We start from the raw sequence: 20,098 nt of genomic DNA, 5'->3' as shown, positions 1-20,098 counted from the left end.
AATATGCATTATAAAAAAAAACTAAGATGTCCAGAGATTCTACAACACAATGACACTTCCGACAAATAGTGATAATACGATGTCAAGTTCTGCATGTCGACTTTCAGCCACTCCAAGTGCTAATTGTTGTAAATAGTATAGAGTTTTATTTCCAAAAGACTCATTTGTTGGATAGATATACTCGCTTTCTTACATAAATGTCACAAATATTGTTAATTTATCAATCATCTGGTAGTGATGAATCCAATATTTAGATTTTGTGGCATGCCTCTTTGCTTTGGTTCGCTTATGAACAGTAGGAATCCAACAATGTCAATACACCCTGTGAGCCATAAGCTAGTATATTACCTGGCCTGAGGCTTTAGCAGCTAAGATAATGGGATGAATGCCAACAGCCTAAAAACCACAAGAAACAAAACAGATTGCTGCTCTGGAAGTAAAGAACCTCATAAACCATGCTTTTATTTCAGCAGCCTCTATAAAGAATTTTATTATTGATCTGGGAGTACTTCTTAGCGCAATCTTGGTATGGCCTCAACCTAGGGTGACCAGGCGTCCTGGATTTGCCAGGACGGTCCCTGTTTTTCACCGGCTGTCCGGGCAGGTTTTGAGAAATGTTAGCTCATGTCCCGGTTCTTGGAGAGGGTCGACTAAAAACAGGGGCAGGTATTTTTTCATGTTTTACAAAGCAGGGATAGTTAGCAGTTGTCCCAAGAAAGCAATTTAATTCACAGGCAAGCTACTGGGTTTAAAAATTACATCTTATGTATGTTCTTACTGCCTGTTTGGTAATTCTCTGCTGTCATTCTGTGCGCTCGCTTGACGTAAAGTTATAGTCCTTTTTTTATTTTTGTGAAATGTCCAGGTTTTTTGCTTTAAAATTCTGGTCACCCTACCACAACCTCAACCATTTTGCAAAGTTCACAGCAAAGAAGGCCATTTGTCTTCTCAGGGCTGAAAGAGTGCTGGTGCCCGAAGTGCTACCCAGGTACTATCGGCCGGTGCAATTACACATAGGCGCACCTGATACCAAGGCAGCATAACCTTGAATTCACCTCACGCCACTTCAAATCACTACCAGACACCCCATGGCCATTTATCTCACTCTTGCAGATCACTGTTTCCTACCTTTGTGACGTTTTTCAATTATTCTCAAACGCTCTTTCTGATTTTTGCGATTTCCCCCCTATTGCTCTTGGTAAGGAAAAATAAGCGTCCGTACCCGGAACTAAATGCTGCTGGCCCTCACTGGCAAACTCAAATTGAATTGATCACAGGTCATACCCTCTCAAATCTGACAAGCAAATATCAGTTAACAATAATGTGATCCTGACCTATCACAAGAGTAACAAACGTTGCCCAGCTAGTGGAAGGTCACAGACATTTCGTTTTTATGGTTTGGGAAGTTGTTTTATTTTGGTGCCCTTATGAAACTTCGAAATTGCCCTGCCATTCTATTCTCTTAGCTGCAAATCACATGCAGGTACAGAATCATAGCATAGAATGGACCGCCTTATCAAGAGGTCAACCATCTAAGAGAACTAGATAAATACCAATGGTCAAGGAGTCAATGGTAAAATAACAAAGACTATGTCCCTTGGAACAACCTGTATTTGTTACTTTGTTCTATTTTTAGGTCTCGTTACCACCCACCACAGCTGGCAGGTTGCCAAATGCCTATTGTGGGCTAACCAAAAACTTAGAGGACTTAGAGCACACCCATTGTTTGTCAGGGGTTGGCTTGGTCAAAAATGTGTTTGCTTCTTATTTATTGGCTTTACTTCCCCTTCTTCTGTTTGTACCGCCCCTGGAGCATGGTCCCTTCACCATCCTTTTTATTGGGTGCCTTATATGTTACCAGTGCTTACATTTAGGAAACAACTTTTTCTTTCAGCACTCCATGAAAGTGCATGTATTTTCTAGCACGTTCCATTGTGTGCTGCTCCTCCCCTGAAACACCCATTACCCTCCTGCACATGCTACACATTCCTCTCTCTCTCTCTCGTGTGCTTCTCCTAGCACCCCTCTGCTCCATGGTGCTCTCTCCTTCCTGTGCTGCTTTGCCATGTGTTACCTGTTTCTCCACTACATCAAAAGTGCTTTTGGACACTTTGCTTCATCTAAGTGTGCCCGCCATCTTAGATCAATTAAAAAAAAAAAGAAAAGATTATAAAAAGGGTGCCCACGTCATTTTGTATGCCCTTAAAGAATGTATAACACACGAAACACAGGGGGTCTAACAGCGAAATTGAGAGGCTACACTGTCGATACTGAGTCAACAAGATCTCAAAATATCTTTATCGCACACACATAACGTATTAATAAGGATAAAGAAGAAAAAAAGGCTAACACTACATGCATAGAGGAGACCGGTACATCATCGATTATTCGTAAAATGGCTGATTAATCCACAACAGATTGTAAAGGGTTTCCATCAAATTAGACTCAATGATCAGTCCTATCATTTGGCCAAACCCATGTGCAAATGAGGCTGGTCCCCTGATCAGTGGGACACTCAGCTCCGCACCTTATTGTTGTATCAGGATTTGGTCCACCAAATACACAAACCGTCCATGATGACTGATCTTTTGATGGTAAAGTAAGAAGAAATAGTGCAACGAACAAGAAAGTGATTTAAAATAGGATGGAATGTCCTCCTTCTAAATACTTTATTCTGCGGACTGGACACGCCTCCTAATTAAAAAATAGAACAGTGCAAGAGAAGACAGTGACAATTATCTGTCTACATAAGGGCCAACATTTTTCTGCCTAACGGGTATTTAATCCCTTGGCATTCGTCAGGGCCTCTGCTCGTATAATAGTTGCACTCCTAATTGTGAAATATTGAATTCACCACCATCACCAAAACAAATTATAGTAAAACTGGTTAGAAACGGTACAACCTGTAACAACCATGGACATTAACCCTCCGATTCACAATGGTTACTGTGAATTCTGTGAAGGAAAACGTTATATCATTAGTACTGTATTCAATGCATCAGTCTCATGTGCATAGTGTGTCACCAAGCCAACCAATAATGTGTGTCAGAAAATTAATTTTTATGCTTACCCTTTGTGGTAGGGCAATAGACCTCACCTCACCTGGACACTGCTCAGGTACTAAGAGGCCTTAAAGAATGACACCACTAGCCATAGCAACTGCATCGTCATGCTTTTTTTCGTTCGCTTTTTTTCGTTCTATGATGTAGTGCTCTACTTGCAACAGCAGTGGCAAAGACCATAAGTACAAAAGCGGAGGCCCAATGGCTTTGCCAATGCTTCTTTTTCAGTAACTTGCTAAAGAAAATAGTGAAAGGCGTAATAATTCTCCTAGGTGTCCTAACAAGTAGAAGGTGTACTAAAATCTCTTCATTTACAACCTCAACGGACTCACCAGATCCCATCAGTTGCCCAAGTCCATCTACAAGATACTCTAATTCGTGCTCATGTACAGTCAAAATGATAAGCACATCCAGAATGCTCAGAAAGAGATAGATATATATATGTTATATTGTGTTAGAGATAACATGTGTAAGACTTTTGGTTAACATAACAGCGGGTGGCCTCGAAATTTACATTGTCATATGGAGTAGTTAGAATAATGTATATGCCCTCGTAGGAGGTTCCGTCCGAGGGCACCTAGCCGATCCACGGCAGTACACCAAGGTTTAAAGCATTGGCCAATGTCAGGTGATCTCATACTGGGATACATGGTATCAATCAAGATTAGATGGGATAACCACCCATCAGATAGATAAGAACTGGAGAATCCATGTTGTGCCATAGTTTGAAAACCATTATTCACATGTGAGACCATACACCCCCGATAGTACTTCTCTCCGGGGTGATATGCCGATACACGGCAACACACACTAAACTCCATCTGTACTATTCTTGGGAAGGCATACATGAGTAATTTTACACTCTTACGCTGGTGAAGAAACGCGTTACTTACCTGTAACAGCAGTTATCCAGTATTGGTGTCTTTCATAGATTCACATGCCTGAATCATTCCCCGCCGTCGAGACGGGAGCCTCCGGTACATAGAAAAGTAATGTCCTATAGACATACATAGAGAAAAATAGGCCTAAGGGCCTCACCTTAGTAGCCTATCCTTGTCCTTATGTAAAAAGGACCAAACTCTTAGAGCCAGCCAATCAGCTATCACCTCCTTCTAGAACCTTCCTGACAGGAGCCTCAGTCTCTCAGATTTTCGTACGCACCAAGCTAGGTAGGCGTAATATAGTTAGAGAGAACGTGAGTCCTTCCAGGGGAGGCGGGAGGGTTGCATGTGAATCTATGAAAGACACCAATACTGGATAACTGCTGTTACAGGTAAGTAACGCGTTTCTTATCCAGTATTAGGGGTGTCTTTCATAGATTCACATGCCTGAATCAGAGTAGTTAGCAATATATTATGCACATTTCCGATGTAATCATGCTATACAGTCATTTTAGATAATACACCCATTATCCTGCGACTTTGAAACATTAGCATACATCAATATATCATAACAGCAAGAGATGTGCATACCAGGATGGCGGGATGTTGGAAGGCTCACCTCACTGGAATAGATGGCGAAGCACCGCCTGGCCCACTGCTGCATCCTGCATTAGTTCAGCATCCAGGCAGTAGTAGTTCTGGAGAAGGTGTGCGGTGACTTCCACGTTGCCGCTCTACATATGTCCAAAATCGCCACTCCAGCGAACAGCGCTGCTGATGTGGACATTGCTCTGGTGGAATGCGCTTGAACATGAGCACTCAAAGGCCGTCCGGCCCTGTCATGGCAGAATGCTATCGCTGAGGATATCCACCTGGAGATGCTCTGTTTCGTTAGAGGCATACCCATCCTTGGCCTACTGTAGGCCACAAATAGCTGTGATGACTTCCTGAAACTCTTTGTCTTGTCTATGTAAAACTTTATACACCTTTTGAGGTCCAAGGAGTGCAGCGTTCTTTCTGCTGCTGTGGTAGGGTTTGCAAAGAAGGAACGTAGAACCACCGGTTGATTACGGTAAAAGTCTGAAGGTACTTTCGGTATGAACTTGGGATTTGTCCTCAGCACCACCCTGTCCTGTTTGAACTGCATGAAGGGTTCCTGAATGGATAGAGCCTGTAGCTCGCTGACTCTCCTGGCAGATGTTAGAGCGAGCAGCAGAGCCGTCTTCCATGAGATGTACTTGATGGGTGCTCGATGAATGGGCTCAAAAGGGTGCTTCATGAGTTGGGTGAGGACTAAATTGAGGTGCCATGTCGGTGGGACCCTTCTAGGTCTTGGGACGGATCTATATAGTCCCTTTAGGAACTGCTTGATAAGTCTATTGGACCAAAGAGACGGTCCCTTGTAAGTCCTGGTGAATCGTGAAATGGCTGCCAAATGCACTTTTATAGATGTGTGCGCCAATCCTAACTGTGCCAAGTGCAGTAGATATGGCAATATCTGTTCGGATGTGATATGGAGTGGTCTCAGGCCTTTCTCTGAACACCATATGCAGAATCGTTTCCATTTTAGAGAGTACGTCTTGTTGGTACTGTCTGCTCTTGCTTTTGCCAGCACGTCCCTGCATTCCTGCGGGATGTTTAGATGACAGAACTCTCTGTGCTCAGGAGCCAGGCCGATAACCTGAGCGATTGCAGGTTCGGGTGTTGCACCTGCCCATTGGACATTGTCAGCAGGTTCGGGTGCTGCTTCAGACGAATCGGTGTCCTGATGGAGAGGCGATGAAGATCCGAGAACCAGTGCTGCCTCGGCCAGAACGGGGCAATTAGGATCAGGGTACAAGGCTCCGCCTTCATCTTCCTGAGAACCCTGGGAATCATCGGAAATGGTGGAAAAGCGTATGCAAATACGCTGAACCAACCGATGGAAAACGCATTTCCGAGTGACCTTGGTTGGGGACGCCAGCTTGCATAGTTTGGGCATTTGGCGTTCTCCTTGGTGGCAAACAGGTCGATTCCATTCTGAGAATATGTGATCCAGCGTATTCTCGTTGAGCTCCCATTCGTGGGAGAGGGATTTCTGTCTGCTTAGGGCGTCCGCAATGGTGTTGTCCTTGCCCGGGACATAGTCCGCTTTGAGCGTGATCCCATGGAGTACAAGCCAGTTCCAGATCTTTTGCGATTCGCGTGAAAGAGTGAGCGAACGCGTTTCTCCCGGTTTGTTGAGACAGTGCATCGTCGTGGTGTTGTCTGTTCTGACGAGCACCTGGGAGTTCTGGATGCGTGGTAAAAAGGCTTGCAGTGCCAGATACACAGCCCTCAGTTCTAGAAGATTTATATGGAGTTGCTTCTCCTGATTTGTCCATTTGCCGCTTATTTGGAGGTCCTGGAGAACAGCTCCCCAGCCTTCCAGGGATGCATCCGTGGTGATCACCAGAGGTGCTGCTGGAAGTAGGAATGGCAGTCCTATAGACAGATTCTTGTGAGTTTTCCACCATTCCAGGCTCTTGGACATTTGTGGTGTTATCTTCACTATGTCTTCGAAAGAACCTGTACTCTGTGTCCATTGGTTTGTGAGGGCTTCTTGCAATGGGCGCATCCTGAGTCTGCAGTGCGGGATGAGGAGTATACAAGAAGACATCATTCCTAGGAGTGATTTGTAAGTTCGAACTCTTAGGGACTTCCTTGATGCCACAGCCGTGGCCAGGGATATTATCTTGTTTTTCCTTTCCTTTGAAGGAAATGCTCTTGCGCATTCTGTGTTCAAGATCGCCCCAAGGAAGGTGATGTTCCTTGTTGGGGTCATGCAGGATTTCTCGTGATTGAGAGTTAATCCTAGCTGCTGAAAGAGATTGGTGCAGGCATTGGAGGATTCGGTCGCGCCTGCAGCTGAAGGTGCTTTTACCAGCCAGTCGTCGAGGTAGGGGAAGACCTGGTGACCCATTTGACGCAGAAAAGCTGCCACAGGTGAAAGGCACTTGGTGAAAATCCGCGGAGCGGATTTGAGGCCAAACGGTAGGACTTTGAATTGGTAGTGGTGTCCCGCCACCTCGAACCTTAGGAATTTTCTGTGCCCCTTGAGTATCGGGATGTGGTAGTAGGCATCCTGGAGATCCAAAGATGTCATAAAATCTCCTTTTTCCAGTATGCCTAGTATTTCTTGGATCGTCACCATCCTGAACGACTGACTCTTCAGGAAAGAGTTGAGTGCTCTGAGGTCTAGTATGGGCCTCCACTTTTTCTCCTTCTTGCGTATAAGAAAGAAACGGGAATAGAATCCCCTTCCTCTGAGACGATGGAACTCTCTCGATCGCTCCTTTCTTCATCATCGCAGATATTTCCTGGAGCAGCCGTCGTAGATGCTTTTGCGGAAGCCTGTGGGGAGGTGTTGCAGGTGGGATGGTGGTAAATTCCAGGGAATGGCCGAATCTTATTAACTGGAGTACCCACCGATCTGTGGTGATGAGATGCCAATTGTCTAGGAAATGGGACAATTTTCCTCCAATCTTTAATGAGGGATATAGTTGCTGGACTGGCTGGAGTAATTGGTCACTGGCGTCCTCCAGTGCCCCTCCTCTGGCTTTTGCCCTTGAAGTTTGATCTCCCGTAAGAAGTCTGACGACCTTGTTGCTGCTTCTGTTGGAACTGGGATTTATTCTGATAGGAATACGAGGACCTATTTTGATAGGATCCCCTGTAGGAGGACTGGCCCCTGGATTTGTTACCTCAAAAGGACTGGTTCCTTGCCTGCAAAGTACCAAGTGCTCTAGCCGTATCAGTGTCTTTTTTGATTGTCTGGAGCGCCTCGTCAATTTTGGCTCCGAAAAGGTGTTGGCCGTCGAAGGGCATGTCCAGCACCTTCGTCTGCACCTCTGGTCTGAATGATGTTGCCTTAAGCCATCCCTGACGGCGCAGGACTGCTGCCCCAGCTAGTTGTCGAAAGCCCGTCATGGCTACATCTATGGCACAATCAATGATCTCAGCTGCCGAGGTTTGACCCTCCGCAAGCAGTGCCTTGACCTCCTCCTGAACTGTATCTGGCAGTTCCGCTAAATATGGGACTATATCTTCCCAAAGCTGGCGGTTATAACGCCCCAACAGGGCTATGGAGTTGGCCACCTTGATGGTCATGGCCGATGTCGTTGTAAACCGTTTACCGATTGTGTCCAACTTCCTTCCTTCCTTGTCCGGTGGGGCTGACAGAGGAGAGGAAGGGTTGCGAGAATTCTTTTGGGCCGCCTGGGTTACAACCGAATCCGGTTTCGGGTGCCCATTAAGGCAAGCTGCCGCTGTGGTTGGAGCCTTGTATTTTTTATCCAGGCGTGGAACCACCGCAGGTACAGAGGCCGGCGTCATCATCAGTTTCTTTCCCTGGTCCCAGAGAAAGTCTATGATTGGGATAGACTTCGTTATCTTCTTTGTTTGCTCCTTAAAGTCATATAAGAAGCACTCGGTCTCAGTTGATTCCATCTCCATATGAAATCGCTTTGCTGCTATTTCCACTATTCTATGGAAACCGCCAAGGTACACTGGCGGTGAATCTGCCTGGCGCGGTTGGGGTGAAGCTGGGGAAGATGCCACATACTCTTCGTCCGCTTCGTGATCCAACTGATCCTCTTGGACTTCCCCCTCTTCCATTTCCTCAGCCTCCTCATCTGATGATTCTATCACCTGAGGTGGCACTTTCTCATGGCGGACCTGAGTAGCTGGCCGTGTCTGTCTTGGGGCTGCCGCTTGTGTATTTGTCGCAGGCGTCGGGCCCCCCGTCTCATTTGCCGGTATTTCCGGGAAACGCTGTTTGTAGTCCTGGATAAGGTATTTAAGGTCATTCACAATGGAAACGGGAAGGCATACCATCGGCGTGACCTCTGTACGAACATGAGCTTGGAAAGAGTGTTCCTGGTAGATCACCTCATCCTGTTCTTCGTCCGTGCTCTGACATTTCACGTTAAGGTCTGAAATGGAAGTAGCCTGATCCAGGAGTTCTTCTTCAGATTCTTCACTCTGGAGAATCACCATGGGCAAATGACTTTGTACCTTACTTGGTGACGTTGTTTCTGGTGTAATCTGTTTCTTGGTCAGTTTGCCAGACACAGGACCTTTTGCAGGAGCCCCTGCCGTCGTCCCCGGTGTTGTCGACGGTGGTAGGGTCAAAGACGACGTTTCTATCAGCCTGGATTTCTTCCACGGCTCAGTAATGACTAATTCCGACGACGATTCCCCCGTCGACGGTACCCTCGTCGACGGCCTGACCTGCGACGACGGTGCCTCTGTAGACGATATTGTCTTCGTCGACGATGCCTTCGTCGACGCTGCGCTCGTCGCCGCTGCGCTCATCGACGATTCATTCCTCGTCGACGATTCATTCCTCGTCGACGTCTTCGTCGTCGACGTCTTCGTCGTCGACGCCTTCGTCGTCAACCCTCCCGTCGACAGTGGATTCTTCATCGACGATGTCGCCGTCGACGGGGCAATCTTCGTCGTCGACAAGGTCTTGGACGTCGACGACGGCTTCAGCAGAATTATAGATGGAATAGGTTTACCAGCTGACGACGATGGAGTGGTCGTCGTCGATGAGAAAACCGACGACGCTGTCGTCGTCGACACAGTCGTCGTCGCTGTGGAGACGGAAACTGGCGCCACAACTCTTTTTTGCGTCGAGGAGGATGTCGCAAGCTTACTGGACGACTGCGTAGGCTTCTTAAAGGCCTGAGAGCCCTTTTCAGACACTGAAGATTTTGTCGATCTTGCCTCTGAAGACTTCTTTTGTACCTTCATAGGAGGAGTGTCTGAGGGGCCAGGGGACTCCACCCTTGGCCTCTTCAGGGAGACTTCGGAGGTCATTGAAAAGCTTCCCTCTGAGGAAACCACATCTTCCCTCTTTTTAAACCAACCCAGCCAGATGAGCAGGCGACCTTCTCTGTCTCTCAAGGTCTTGTTAGGGAAAGACCTACATATCTTACAGTCTTTAGGTATGTGGTCTGGGTAAAGGCAATATAAGCATAGGGCATGCTTGTCTTCCACATGTAGCCTTTTCTTCCCACACGAAGAGCAGGCCCTTAAAAGGGCTTTCTTCTGGGATTCAGACATGCCAGAAATTTTGAAGAAATAAATCACTTACTCCAATGATAAGAGGTTTGAAGTAATCCTGTTCGAGATGTTTGGAGAAAGAACTCACTTTTAAAAGTGAACAAGTTGGTTTTGAAGAGATCCTGAGGAGAACTCAGGTTGGAGACTCCCTAGCACAACGTGCGGTAGAAAATCTGAGAGACTGAGGCTCCTGTCAGGAAGGTTCTAGAAGGAGGTGATAGCTGATTGGCTGGCTCTAAGAGTTTGGTCCTTTTTACATAAGGACAAGGATAGGCTACTAAGGTGAGGCCCTTAGGCCTATTTTTCTCTATGTATGTCTATAGGACATTACTTTTCTATGTACCGGAGGCTCCCGTCTCGACGACGGGGAATGATTCAGGCATGTGAATCTATGAAAGACACCCCTAATACTGGATAAATTGGGATTATTTGCCCATTTAAAGATGGCCCCCGAGGACGCACTGACAAGGTAGTCCGTCTTTTATGTTTGACATATGACACACACAATATGTATGGCTCACCTGCAAAGTGTAATTAACACCGAGGAAGGCTTGAAGCCGAAACGCGTCTGTTTACTCTGTATTAATAAACATGAGTGCAAGCATCAGTTTGTTTACGAGTGCTGTTTTCCTGTTAAAACTACAAGGAATTGGAGCTGCGCATATATATATATATATATATATATATATATATATATATATATATATATATATATATATGACCAAACAATCCAGCTTCCACAGACACCTCCATGGACGAAGGCACGGACACGAGGTAGTAAAGATGAGGCAAATATTTATTCCTCAGGTCCACCCTCAACCCCTGAGGTAAGAGAGACGCGTTTCGGATTACAAGAACCCTTTGTCAATCTTTGTATATATATCTCACACCAAACCTCCTCCCTCTGAAGAAGAGCAGAGGACACGGCGGGGTTTACTTCAGTCGTTTATTTTGAAAACTTTCTCAAATGCCACAGTTCATTGTCGAGTCATCAACTGATGAATATCTGAACTAGGCTCCTCCTTATCCAATGATGAAGGGCTCACCTGCGCCACATTAGTCCACAAAATGTTACAGCAGCCCCATGTTCAGACTGCATGTCCCATAATACAGCATGTTGGTGAATACCGTGTTGCAGGGGGTTGACTCAGCAAAAATACAGGCAATAGACGACCTCGGCTCCCCTACTTACAGCCAAACTACTGCACAGGAACCAAGGCTGAAGAAGAGAGGATAGTGCCGTGGTCTCTCCAGGCAATCCTGGACCGCCAACTGGCAGCAGCATCTGGGTCACCTGAATTGTAGGCGGCGGGTCGCAATCATCCAATCCCTCGGTAAGTGAAAAGTTCCTTTTGCCCATGTAGTTGCGACCACAAACTTGCAAGGGTCCTCTGTTGCGCACGACGAGCTGCACGCTTAGACCGCAAAACGTTACAACAGCCCCATGTTCAGACTGCATGTCACATAATGCAGCATGTTGGTGAATACCATGTTGCAGGGGGTTGACTCAGCTAAAATACAGGCAATAGACTACCTCGGTTACCCTACTTCCAACCAACCTACTGCACAGGAACCAAGTCTGAAGATGTGAGGACAGTGCCGTGGTCTCTCCAGGCAATCCTGGACCACCAACTGACAGCAGCATCTCCGTCACAAGAATTGTAGGCCGCGGGTTTGCTATCATCCGATCCCTCTGTACGTGAAAAGTTCCTTTCGCCCATGTAGTTGCGACCACAAAATTGGAAGGGTCCTCTGTTGTGCACCACGAGCTGCACGCCACATACAACACCAAACCTTCTCCCTTTGAAGAAGAGCAGAGGACACAGCGGGGTTTACTTTGATCGTTTATTTTGAAAACTTGAATGCACATTGCAGGTTCTGGCACTTCTGCACTTAACATATTGGGTCTTGTCCCTTAACACAGCTGCTAGTCTTCCAAGCTTTCTGAAACTTGTTGTGTACTACTTTTAAAGTTGGTGGGAGGAAAGGGCAAGGTGAACACAGGCATTGTGAAGCTCATAAGTATTTTTCACTTAATCGTTGAGGTCCAATATTACCCAGTACCTTCTGGGCATCTTAGGCTCATTTCATGGCAATCACTGGAGGAGAGTATTTCCTATTGTGCAATGTTGCCAGTATGGTGTTACTTTAGCTAACTCTGTTTTGATACCAGCCAGGAAAAGATCGAGAAGGCTTTCCGAACCCCATCATATTTAAGCATTGCTGATGCTGGCAGCGTATACTGGTCGTTGGTCTTTATATGACATAAGTCTTCAGCCTCCTCAAGTATTCTTAACTGATCGATGCCAAAAACATGAAAGTTTGAGAAGAAGTTTGAGAGGCAGTTTATGTTTTTCAGTACGTTGGTATCTTTGAGCAGCTCTGCAGGGAGAGCTCTTATTGTATTTCTTATTTTCAGAGTCCACTGAACTGATTACTGAACTTCGTTGTTCATCCTGGTCGAGACATTGATTATATAACAAATCATCGACCAAGTTGCCATTTTGTAGATCTGTTTTATTGCTCATATCTTCATGTTTGTTCTATTTATACTGATTACATGTATTCATAATATCTGCACTTGAAACCTTCTAAACCTAGTGCTTATTTCTTCAGTGTGGTCATCCATCTGGGAAAGGGGCTCTGGAACTCCTTTATAACTAATTCAGTGACTCTCACAGGACTGATTGGTGCCCAACGCACACTATCTCAGAGGAAGAGACGGAGGTGCTTGGGTTGCAGTCTGCCTGACTTCCTTACTCATAACTTTGGGATTGGTGAAGCCTGCACTCCTCAGAGAGGTAGGATTTCTAAATCTGGCTAAATGTGCTCTTAGATGTGCAAAAACGCACCATGGCATCCAACTCTGGCCAGTGTTCGAGTACTCCAAAAGGAAGCACACAAGAGCCTATCCATTAGGTCTAACAGGGCTACGTCTGTGGTAACCCAACTTATTGAAGGTGTCATGCGTGACATACAGTAAATTGTGAGCTTTGTAGTCCATACAAATCTACATTTTAGATGGATGGAAAATACTTTTGTCTGGTGACCTAAGGCAGATATATCAATTTATGGGTGATCAGCTGGCTGATTTTAGATCAGAGGTTATGCTGTACTGTCAATGACATTGCACCAAGTCCAGCGAGCCTTGGATAGTCTACACTAGCTACACATTCATTCGCATTAATTCATTTACTTTACCCTCAGCAACTTCCTTGTGCATGTCTTTGGAACGCAAGTGTGTGTAAGAGGGAATCATACCTGCTATGTTTGCAACTCTCAGTGCTTCCTGGTTCTTTGGTGCTTTGGATCGATTTTGATTCCTTTGTTTGCTCCCCGCTGATCGGATAGTCCGCAGGTGAATCTCTGTCGCTTTGAAGAATGCTACCATGAATGGCTGCTTATTTTGAGGGCCGTGTCTTCCAATCAAACCTGCCATTTTGGGATTGATGCTGTGTCCTTCATAAAAGAAAACATGTATGCACAGGCATTAGAAAATGGTCACTGTAACACATATATGAGTCGAAATATACAGTTGTTATTTTATTAACAACAACAACAACCTATAATGTATTTACTTCTGAATATATATTGATTTATTGCTCGGGTCACATTAGTCACCTACCCACGTATTTGACAGGCTTAAAACAATGCTCGTAGCTCATACTCATAAAAAGTTAAGAAATATGGTCCACATTGAATAAAACCCTGTTACCAAAACTTGGCAAAAGTTAAGTGGACACCTTCAATCTGTCACTTGCTGTTTTCAGTTATTAAAGAGATATTTTTGACCATTTGGGATTAATATTTCAGTTGAAGAACTGAGGAAGGTTTTTTGTCAGCAGGAGAGAAAACAAAATACCTGTATATGTATATGTAATTCAAATACGGCGTAAATAACAATTACTATTTCGTATTATTAAAACGGATTTAATTAATAATTCAAGCAATTCAAGTTTATCTCAGTGTTCTCAAACAGCTGTTATTTCAAGAGGACGTTTTTACTTGTCTTTTAAAGAATTCCAATCACATTTCGAACCACTGGTTTAGACTTTTTTAATTGCGGTTTAATGAGAAACTCACATGATCAATGCATTGAGCTTTATTACAATGTCAGGCAAACTTGCACCCGGCACCGTTGCGGGGAAGGAACCATTCCAAAATCCCAATTTGAACGCGACCGTAAATAGTGCTGTCAAAAATATCAATTTTCCAGTGGGAGCTTGTGTGGAAGGCTGAAAATGCCCATAGCACAAGCTCCCATTGAAAAAATAATGTTTTCAAACATTCCTGCACCGTGTGGCAGGCACCTCATGGTGCCTGCCACATGGTGCCTGCCACACGGTGCAGGAATGTTTAAGGAGGAACCATAGGTGCCCCCCAGGTCACGATGAGGAGGGCCAGGGAGTAAGAGGGCCCTGGTCTCTTTCCAACAGCCTTTACATGTCGGAAAGGCCGACATGGAATGGCTGTCGAAAACAGACAAACACGACGGCAGAGCTGCCGTCATAAAGGGATTATGAGGAGTTTCCGATGCACCGACAGGCTGGAAAGCATCGGTCGGTCCTGGTCGGTCCCTCCGACTGCTGCCTCTTACTGCAAGCATTGTAATACGTCAGTCGGACCGCAGCACCAGATGGTGGCCGGTTGCGGTCTGACAGCCATAGTAATTAGGCCCATAATGTACAGCACTGTGATGCAGAGTTACTTCTTGGACAGTTTTCTGCTGAAGGTGTATAAATGTGTTTCCCACGAAACTTGTGTGTTTCATATAGTCTTCCTTTGAGCACCTGCATTAAAATATCTAAATTGCTAGATAAGGCACAGAATGTGCCTCATCAACCGTCTGTTATCACATATATATCAAAAAATTGGTCTTTATTTCCCTTATAATTTAGGCACAATAGCCATACTCAGTGCCCATATTCCCAGAGGCCATGAACATAATGAAATTCTATGGGCCAATTAAAATTATATGTAACAGGGAACAACGGTTCCTGTGGACTATGCGTGCAATAGTATAGTAATAGCAACGCTCAATGGCATATATTTGTGGGAATGGAATATCAGAGAAAGAGTCAAAATCATATACACCATGAGTTTCCAGAGGTACTTTTACTAAGCCTTTACTCTTTACATCAATAAATCAAACAGACAGTGTAGGGTGCTCAGTGTCCCAAGTGAACTTAGAACCTAAAAAAAGGGGAAGGGACAGTTGGTGACATATAAAAGGAAGGTTTCAATTTGTACATAACGACCACATGTAATGCAATAGGTCTAGCATTTCCGCAAGTTTGAGCTATTGGCATTGTAAATGACAATGCCTTTTATCTATGTTTTGGTTTTTAAAACATGCATAAAACGCATTGTCATTTACAATGCCAATAGCTTAAATTCTCATAAATACGAGACCAATTGCATTGCAAATACACCAGCAGTTGCCACACCTTCTGCCATGGGTGGTGCACCTGCGTATTCCTTGGTGACTATGGTGGCATTTTTGAAAGGAGGGCGAGCCCCTTCCTACCCGCACAACTGTTGCTGCCGCTGGTATACCTGGATCCGAGGCTGAGCGCGCTCTCGCCACTCTTCTGAGGGACGGCTCTCAAAACCACAGGCCGCTCTGATTCACGCTCGCCAGGCATACAGAATACAGAATCCATAGTATCGACAGAGCGCAGTCCTTCCGTGATGGGTTCAATGGCGAGGGGAAGGAAATACCATTGCTGTTATGGGGGGGGGTTGAAAACATGAATTTGCCCGATCAGATATTGCCCTTACCAATGCTTGCAAAGTAAGCAGTAGTAACATTTAACAGCAGCCGCTTTCGTTTAGGATAAATAAACCCGTTCGTCTCTCGGCATGATAAGTGTTTACACTGGATTCTTCTCACCAGGCTTCGCGTGCTTTCCATGACCCGACTCCGAGCAATAGTAACTTTTTTGGGGAAAACTGCGAGGCGTGGCAGCACTCCATTCACCTAATGTTCCATATTCTCATTAGCTGCATCCCTGACACTCTACCCCCGGAGGGTCCTGCTTGGGTTTTTTATCTCGCTTTCTTCCGCACATTCCTGTGATGTGGAGCTCGTTTTACAGGCGAGGGAGAGGAGGGGAGGGGAACGGCGGGACAGGACGAGAGGAGTATAACAGACCCGGTGAGGGGGGGCGTCGGGGCACATTGACGGTGCCCGCCCCCCCAGTGATGGAAGCCCTGCGTGTGCCCGGTGAGTGGGGTTGGGAGGGTGTGTGTGTGCGCGTTTGTGTGTGTATGTAAGCCCTGCATGTGCCGGGGGGGGGGGAGGGAGGGTGAGTGTGTGCGCGTGGGAATGTGTGTGCGCATGCCTGATTGTGGCTGTGTGTGCGCACGCGAATGAGAGAGGCGAGAGACTGCTGAATGTTGAACAGGAGATGTGCACGTGCGCGCCCACGAGGTGAAATCCGCCGAGGGAAAGCGCGTGCACATCCCCTGTCCAACATTCCCGCAAGCCGGCGACATAAGGTCTTTCGCTAACGCGAGACCTAAAAAGCTGAAAGAGTGGTTCATTTGTAATACGATGTCAGCGTTTTTTGATTGTACAAAGGTTCCAAGTTCAGTGGAATTGAGTATAATAGGCCAATGGGACATTCCCTGGAACAAGAGAGGATACTGGGCTGGGAGAAATACAAATTAGACTGAGACGAAAGCTAAGCAATGATAAGCAATGGGCTGGCCCAAAGCCCATTGTAAGTATTGTATTGTACATAATAGGCCTTTTGACAACAACTTTAGCTATCTTTAGGCGAGACCTACAGACATTTAGATCACAAGCTCTGCAGTTACAAAGGCAGCACTGCTGGCCCAGAAAAAGCCATAAGAAGAGATGGATCCTAGATGCCAATCGGAACATAGATAGATATATTAAAATGAGAAGTGAAGGACCCTAGCCAAAGACCATGTGCAGTTAGTTCAGCGGCCACGTGGGCTGAGTATAGGGTGTTCCCCGAAATTAAGCTGAAAGCTGTATGTAGTGGGTCTGGTGGACAAGGGACAAAGGCCATATCTTGCACCCAGAATCTTTTATGCAGGACAATGGCAAAGAAGATAGAAATCTGCATACTCAGAAGACAAACAATGTTTGTTTACATTTATTTAAGTAAATAGAACCTTCCCAAAATACCTTTAGTTGCAGAGATGTTATGACACACAAGAAATGCGTTACTTACCTGTAACTGCAGTTATCCAGTATTGGTATCTTTCATAGATTCACATGCCTGAATCATTCCCCGTCGTCGGGGTGGGAGTCCCCGGTATATAAAATAGTAATGTCCTAAAGATAGATAGATAGATAGATAGATAGATATATATATATATATATATATATATATATATATATATATATATATATATATATATATATATATATATATATATATATATATACATATATATATATATATATATATATATATATATATATATATATATATACTAATAGGCCAGAGGCCTCACATTAGTAACCTATCTGAGTTCTTTTGTAAAAAGGACCAAACTTTGGCCAGGAGCCAATCAGTTACTACCACCCTCTAGAACCTTCCTGGAAGGAGCCCTAGTCCCTCAGATTTTCGTAAGCACAGTGCTAAGTAGTACCTACTGAGAGAACCAAGGTGAGCCCTTCCAGGGGAGGCGGGTGGGTTGCATGTGAATCTATGAAAGATACCAATACTGGATAACAGCAGTTACAGGTAAATAACGCATTTCTTATCCAGTATTATGGGTATCTTTCATAGATTCAAATGCCTGAATCAGAGTAGCGAGTAGTAGGCAGCACATTTCGCATAACATAGTATGTAAGACACATGATAATAACTTATCAATAGTGCAACGAAAGAAACTGCAAACAGTAGCAGGATAAGAAATGTGCAAACAGTAAAATGGAAAGGTGGGATGAAAGGAAGAAGGCTCACCTCTAATGGAATAGATGACGGAGCACCGCCTGTCCCACTGCTGCATCCTTGATAAGTTCAGAATCCAAGCAGTAGTGCTTGGTGAACGTATGTGGTGTTTTCCATGTCCCCGCTCTGCAAATGTCGACAATGGGCACCCCAGAAAAGAGCGCCATGGAGGTGGAAACCGCTCTAGTGGAGTGAGCCCGAACCTTGGCGGGCAAAGGATAACCCACTTGTAGGTGGCAGAAGGCGATAGCTGCAGAGATCCATCTTGAAATGCTCTGCTTTGTCAATGGTAGGCCCTTCCTGGGCCTGCTGAAGGCAATAAATAATTGGTTGGATTTGCGAAATTGTGCCGTTCTATGAAGGTAGAATTTCAGACATCTCTTCAGATCTAAGGAATGTAGAGATCTTTCCGCCATTGAAGATGGATTAGGGAAGAAAGATCTCAGGACAATAGGTTCGTTTAGATGAAAAGCAGACGGAACCTTTGGTATGAATTTGGGGTTAGTCCTTAGAATGACTCTGTCCTGTTTGAACTGGAGGAACGGGTCCTGAATACAGAAAGCCTGTAGCTCGCTCACCCTCCTTACTGACGTGAGAGCTAGCAAGAGGGCTGTTTTCCATGACAAATATTTGAGATCCGCTTTATGTATCGGCTCGAAGGGGTGTTTCATCAACTGCGCCAGGACAATGATGAGCTGCCATGTAGGTGGTAAAGGTCTCACTGGAGGATAAGTCCTGAATAAGCCTTTCAGAAACTGCTTGATCAGTCTATTGGACCATAGAGAAGCACCAGACGAAGAGCGTCTGAATCGAGATATGGCTGCCAGGTGGACCTTGATTGAGGCATGGGCCAATCCCGAGGTGGCTAGATGGAGCAGGTAGGGCAGCAGTTGTGCCGGAGATGACGAGAACGGGTGCAGTTTGTTAGCTTTACACCATAAACAGAATCTCTTCCACTTAAGGGAATATGTCTTATTGGTACTGTCAGCCCGGGCCCGGGCTAGGACGACCCTGCAGTCCTGAGGGATATCTAAGTCCTGGAACTCTCTGAACTCAGGAGCTAAGCCGATAATCTGAGAGATGTCAGATCTGGATGCTGGACTTGCCCCTGGTACATGGTGAGGAGATGCGGGTAAGGCCTGAAAGGAATCGGAGTCTCCAGCGATAGAAGGTGGAGTTCTGTAAACCAGTGTTGGCGTGGCCACGCTGGGGCTATCAGGATCAAGGTGCAATGCTCTGCTTTCAGTTTCCAGGGCACCCTGGGGATCAGGGGAAATGGTGGAAAAGCATAGGCAAAGACGTTGCACCATGTCATCGAAAATGCATCCCCTAGAGACCCCTTCTGGGGAAGCCAGCTTGCGTAATGTTGGCATTTTGCGTTGATCTTTGTCGCAAACAGATCCATGTTTGGTTTGCCCCATCGGGAGAACACTGCGTCGAGGGCCTGTTGGTCGAGTTCCCACTCGTGGCAGATGGTCCGTTGCTTGCTTAGAGAGTCCGCCAGGGTGTTGTCTGCTCCTGGGACGTACTCTGCCCTCAGCGAGATGTTGTGTTGGAGTAGCCACTTCCAAATTCGCTGCGATTCTTGAGACAACGTCATGGATCGGGTTCCCCCTTGCTTGTTTAAGTAGTGCATTGTGGTGGTGTTGTCCGTCCTCACAAGCCCCGGGGAGTTCCTGATTCTGGGCAGGAAAGTTCGAAGAGCCAGGTACACTGCCCTTAGCTCTAACAGATTAATGTGGAGCACCTTCTCGGCTGGCGACCACTGACCATGTATTTGAAGTTCCTGTAGGAACGCACCCCACCCTTCCAATGATGCATCTGTTGTTATCACGTGTGGGGAGATTGGAAGGAGGAATGGAAGGCCTTGGTTCAGGTTTTTTATTTGAAGCCACCAGTTCAGGGCCTTCACCATGAACGGGGTGATCCTGAGTCGATCGTCGAAGGATCCCGTACTTTGAACCCACTGAGCTGATAACGCCTCCTGTAAGGGTCGCATAAGGAGGCGGCAGTGTGGGATTAGGAGGATGTTGGATGACATCATTCCTAGCAGTGACTTGAAAAGTCGCACTTTGATGGACTTTTTGAGTTGAATGTGTGTTGCCAGCGACCTCCGTTTGGCCTGACGTTCCTG

General features: G+C 45.8%; 1 protein-coding gene across 5 annotated transcripts in view; it reads right to left on the bottom strand.

The window, feature by feature from the left end:
- BMP7 (bone morphogenetic protein 7) overlaps positions 1 to 20,098 on the bottom strand; it is a 1,264,568-nt gene that overhangs the window by 23,206 nt on the left and 1,221,264 nt on the right. For all 5 annotated transcript variants that reach the window (XM_078651993.1, XM_078651994.1, XM_078651995.1 and 2 more), the window contains one exon: positions 13,292 to 13,489. In XM_078651993.1, coding sequence (XP_078508119.1) covers positions 13,292 to 13,489 — 198 coding nt within the window. The remainder of the gene's footprint in view (positions 1 to 13,291; positions 13,490 to 20,098) is intronic.

This window comes from Lissotriton helveticus, chromosome 7, assembly GCF_964261635.1.
Source record: "Lissotriton helveticus chromosome 7, aLisHel1.1, whole genome shotgun sequence".
Lineage (NCBI taxonomy): Eukaryota > Metazoa > Chordata > Amphibia > Caudata > Salamandridae > Lissotriton > Lissotriton helveticus.
This window is presented reverse-complemented; position numbering and strand designations above follow the sequence as displayed.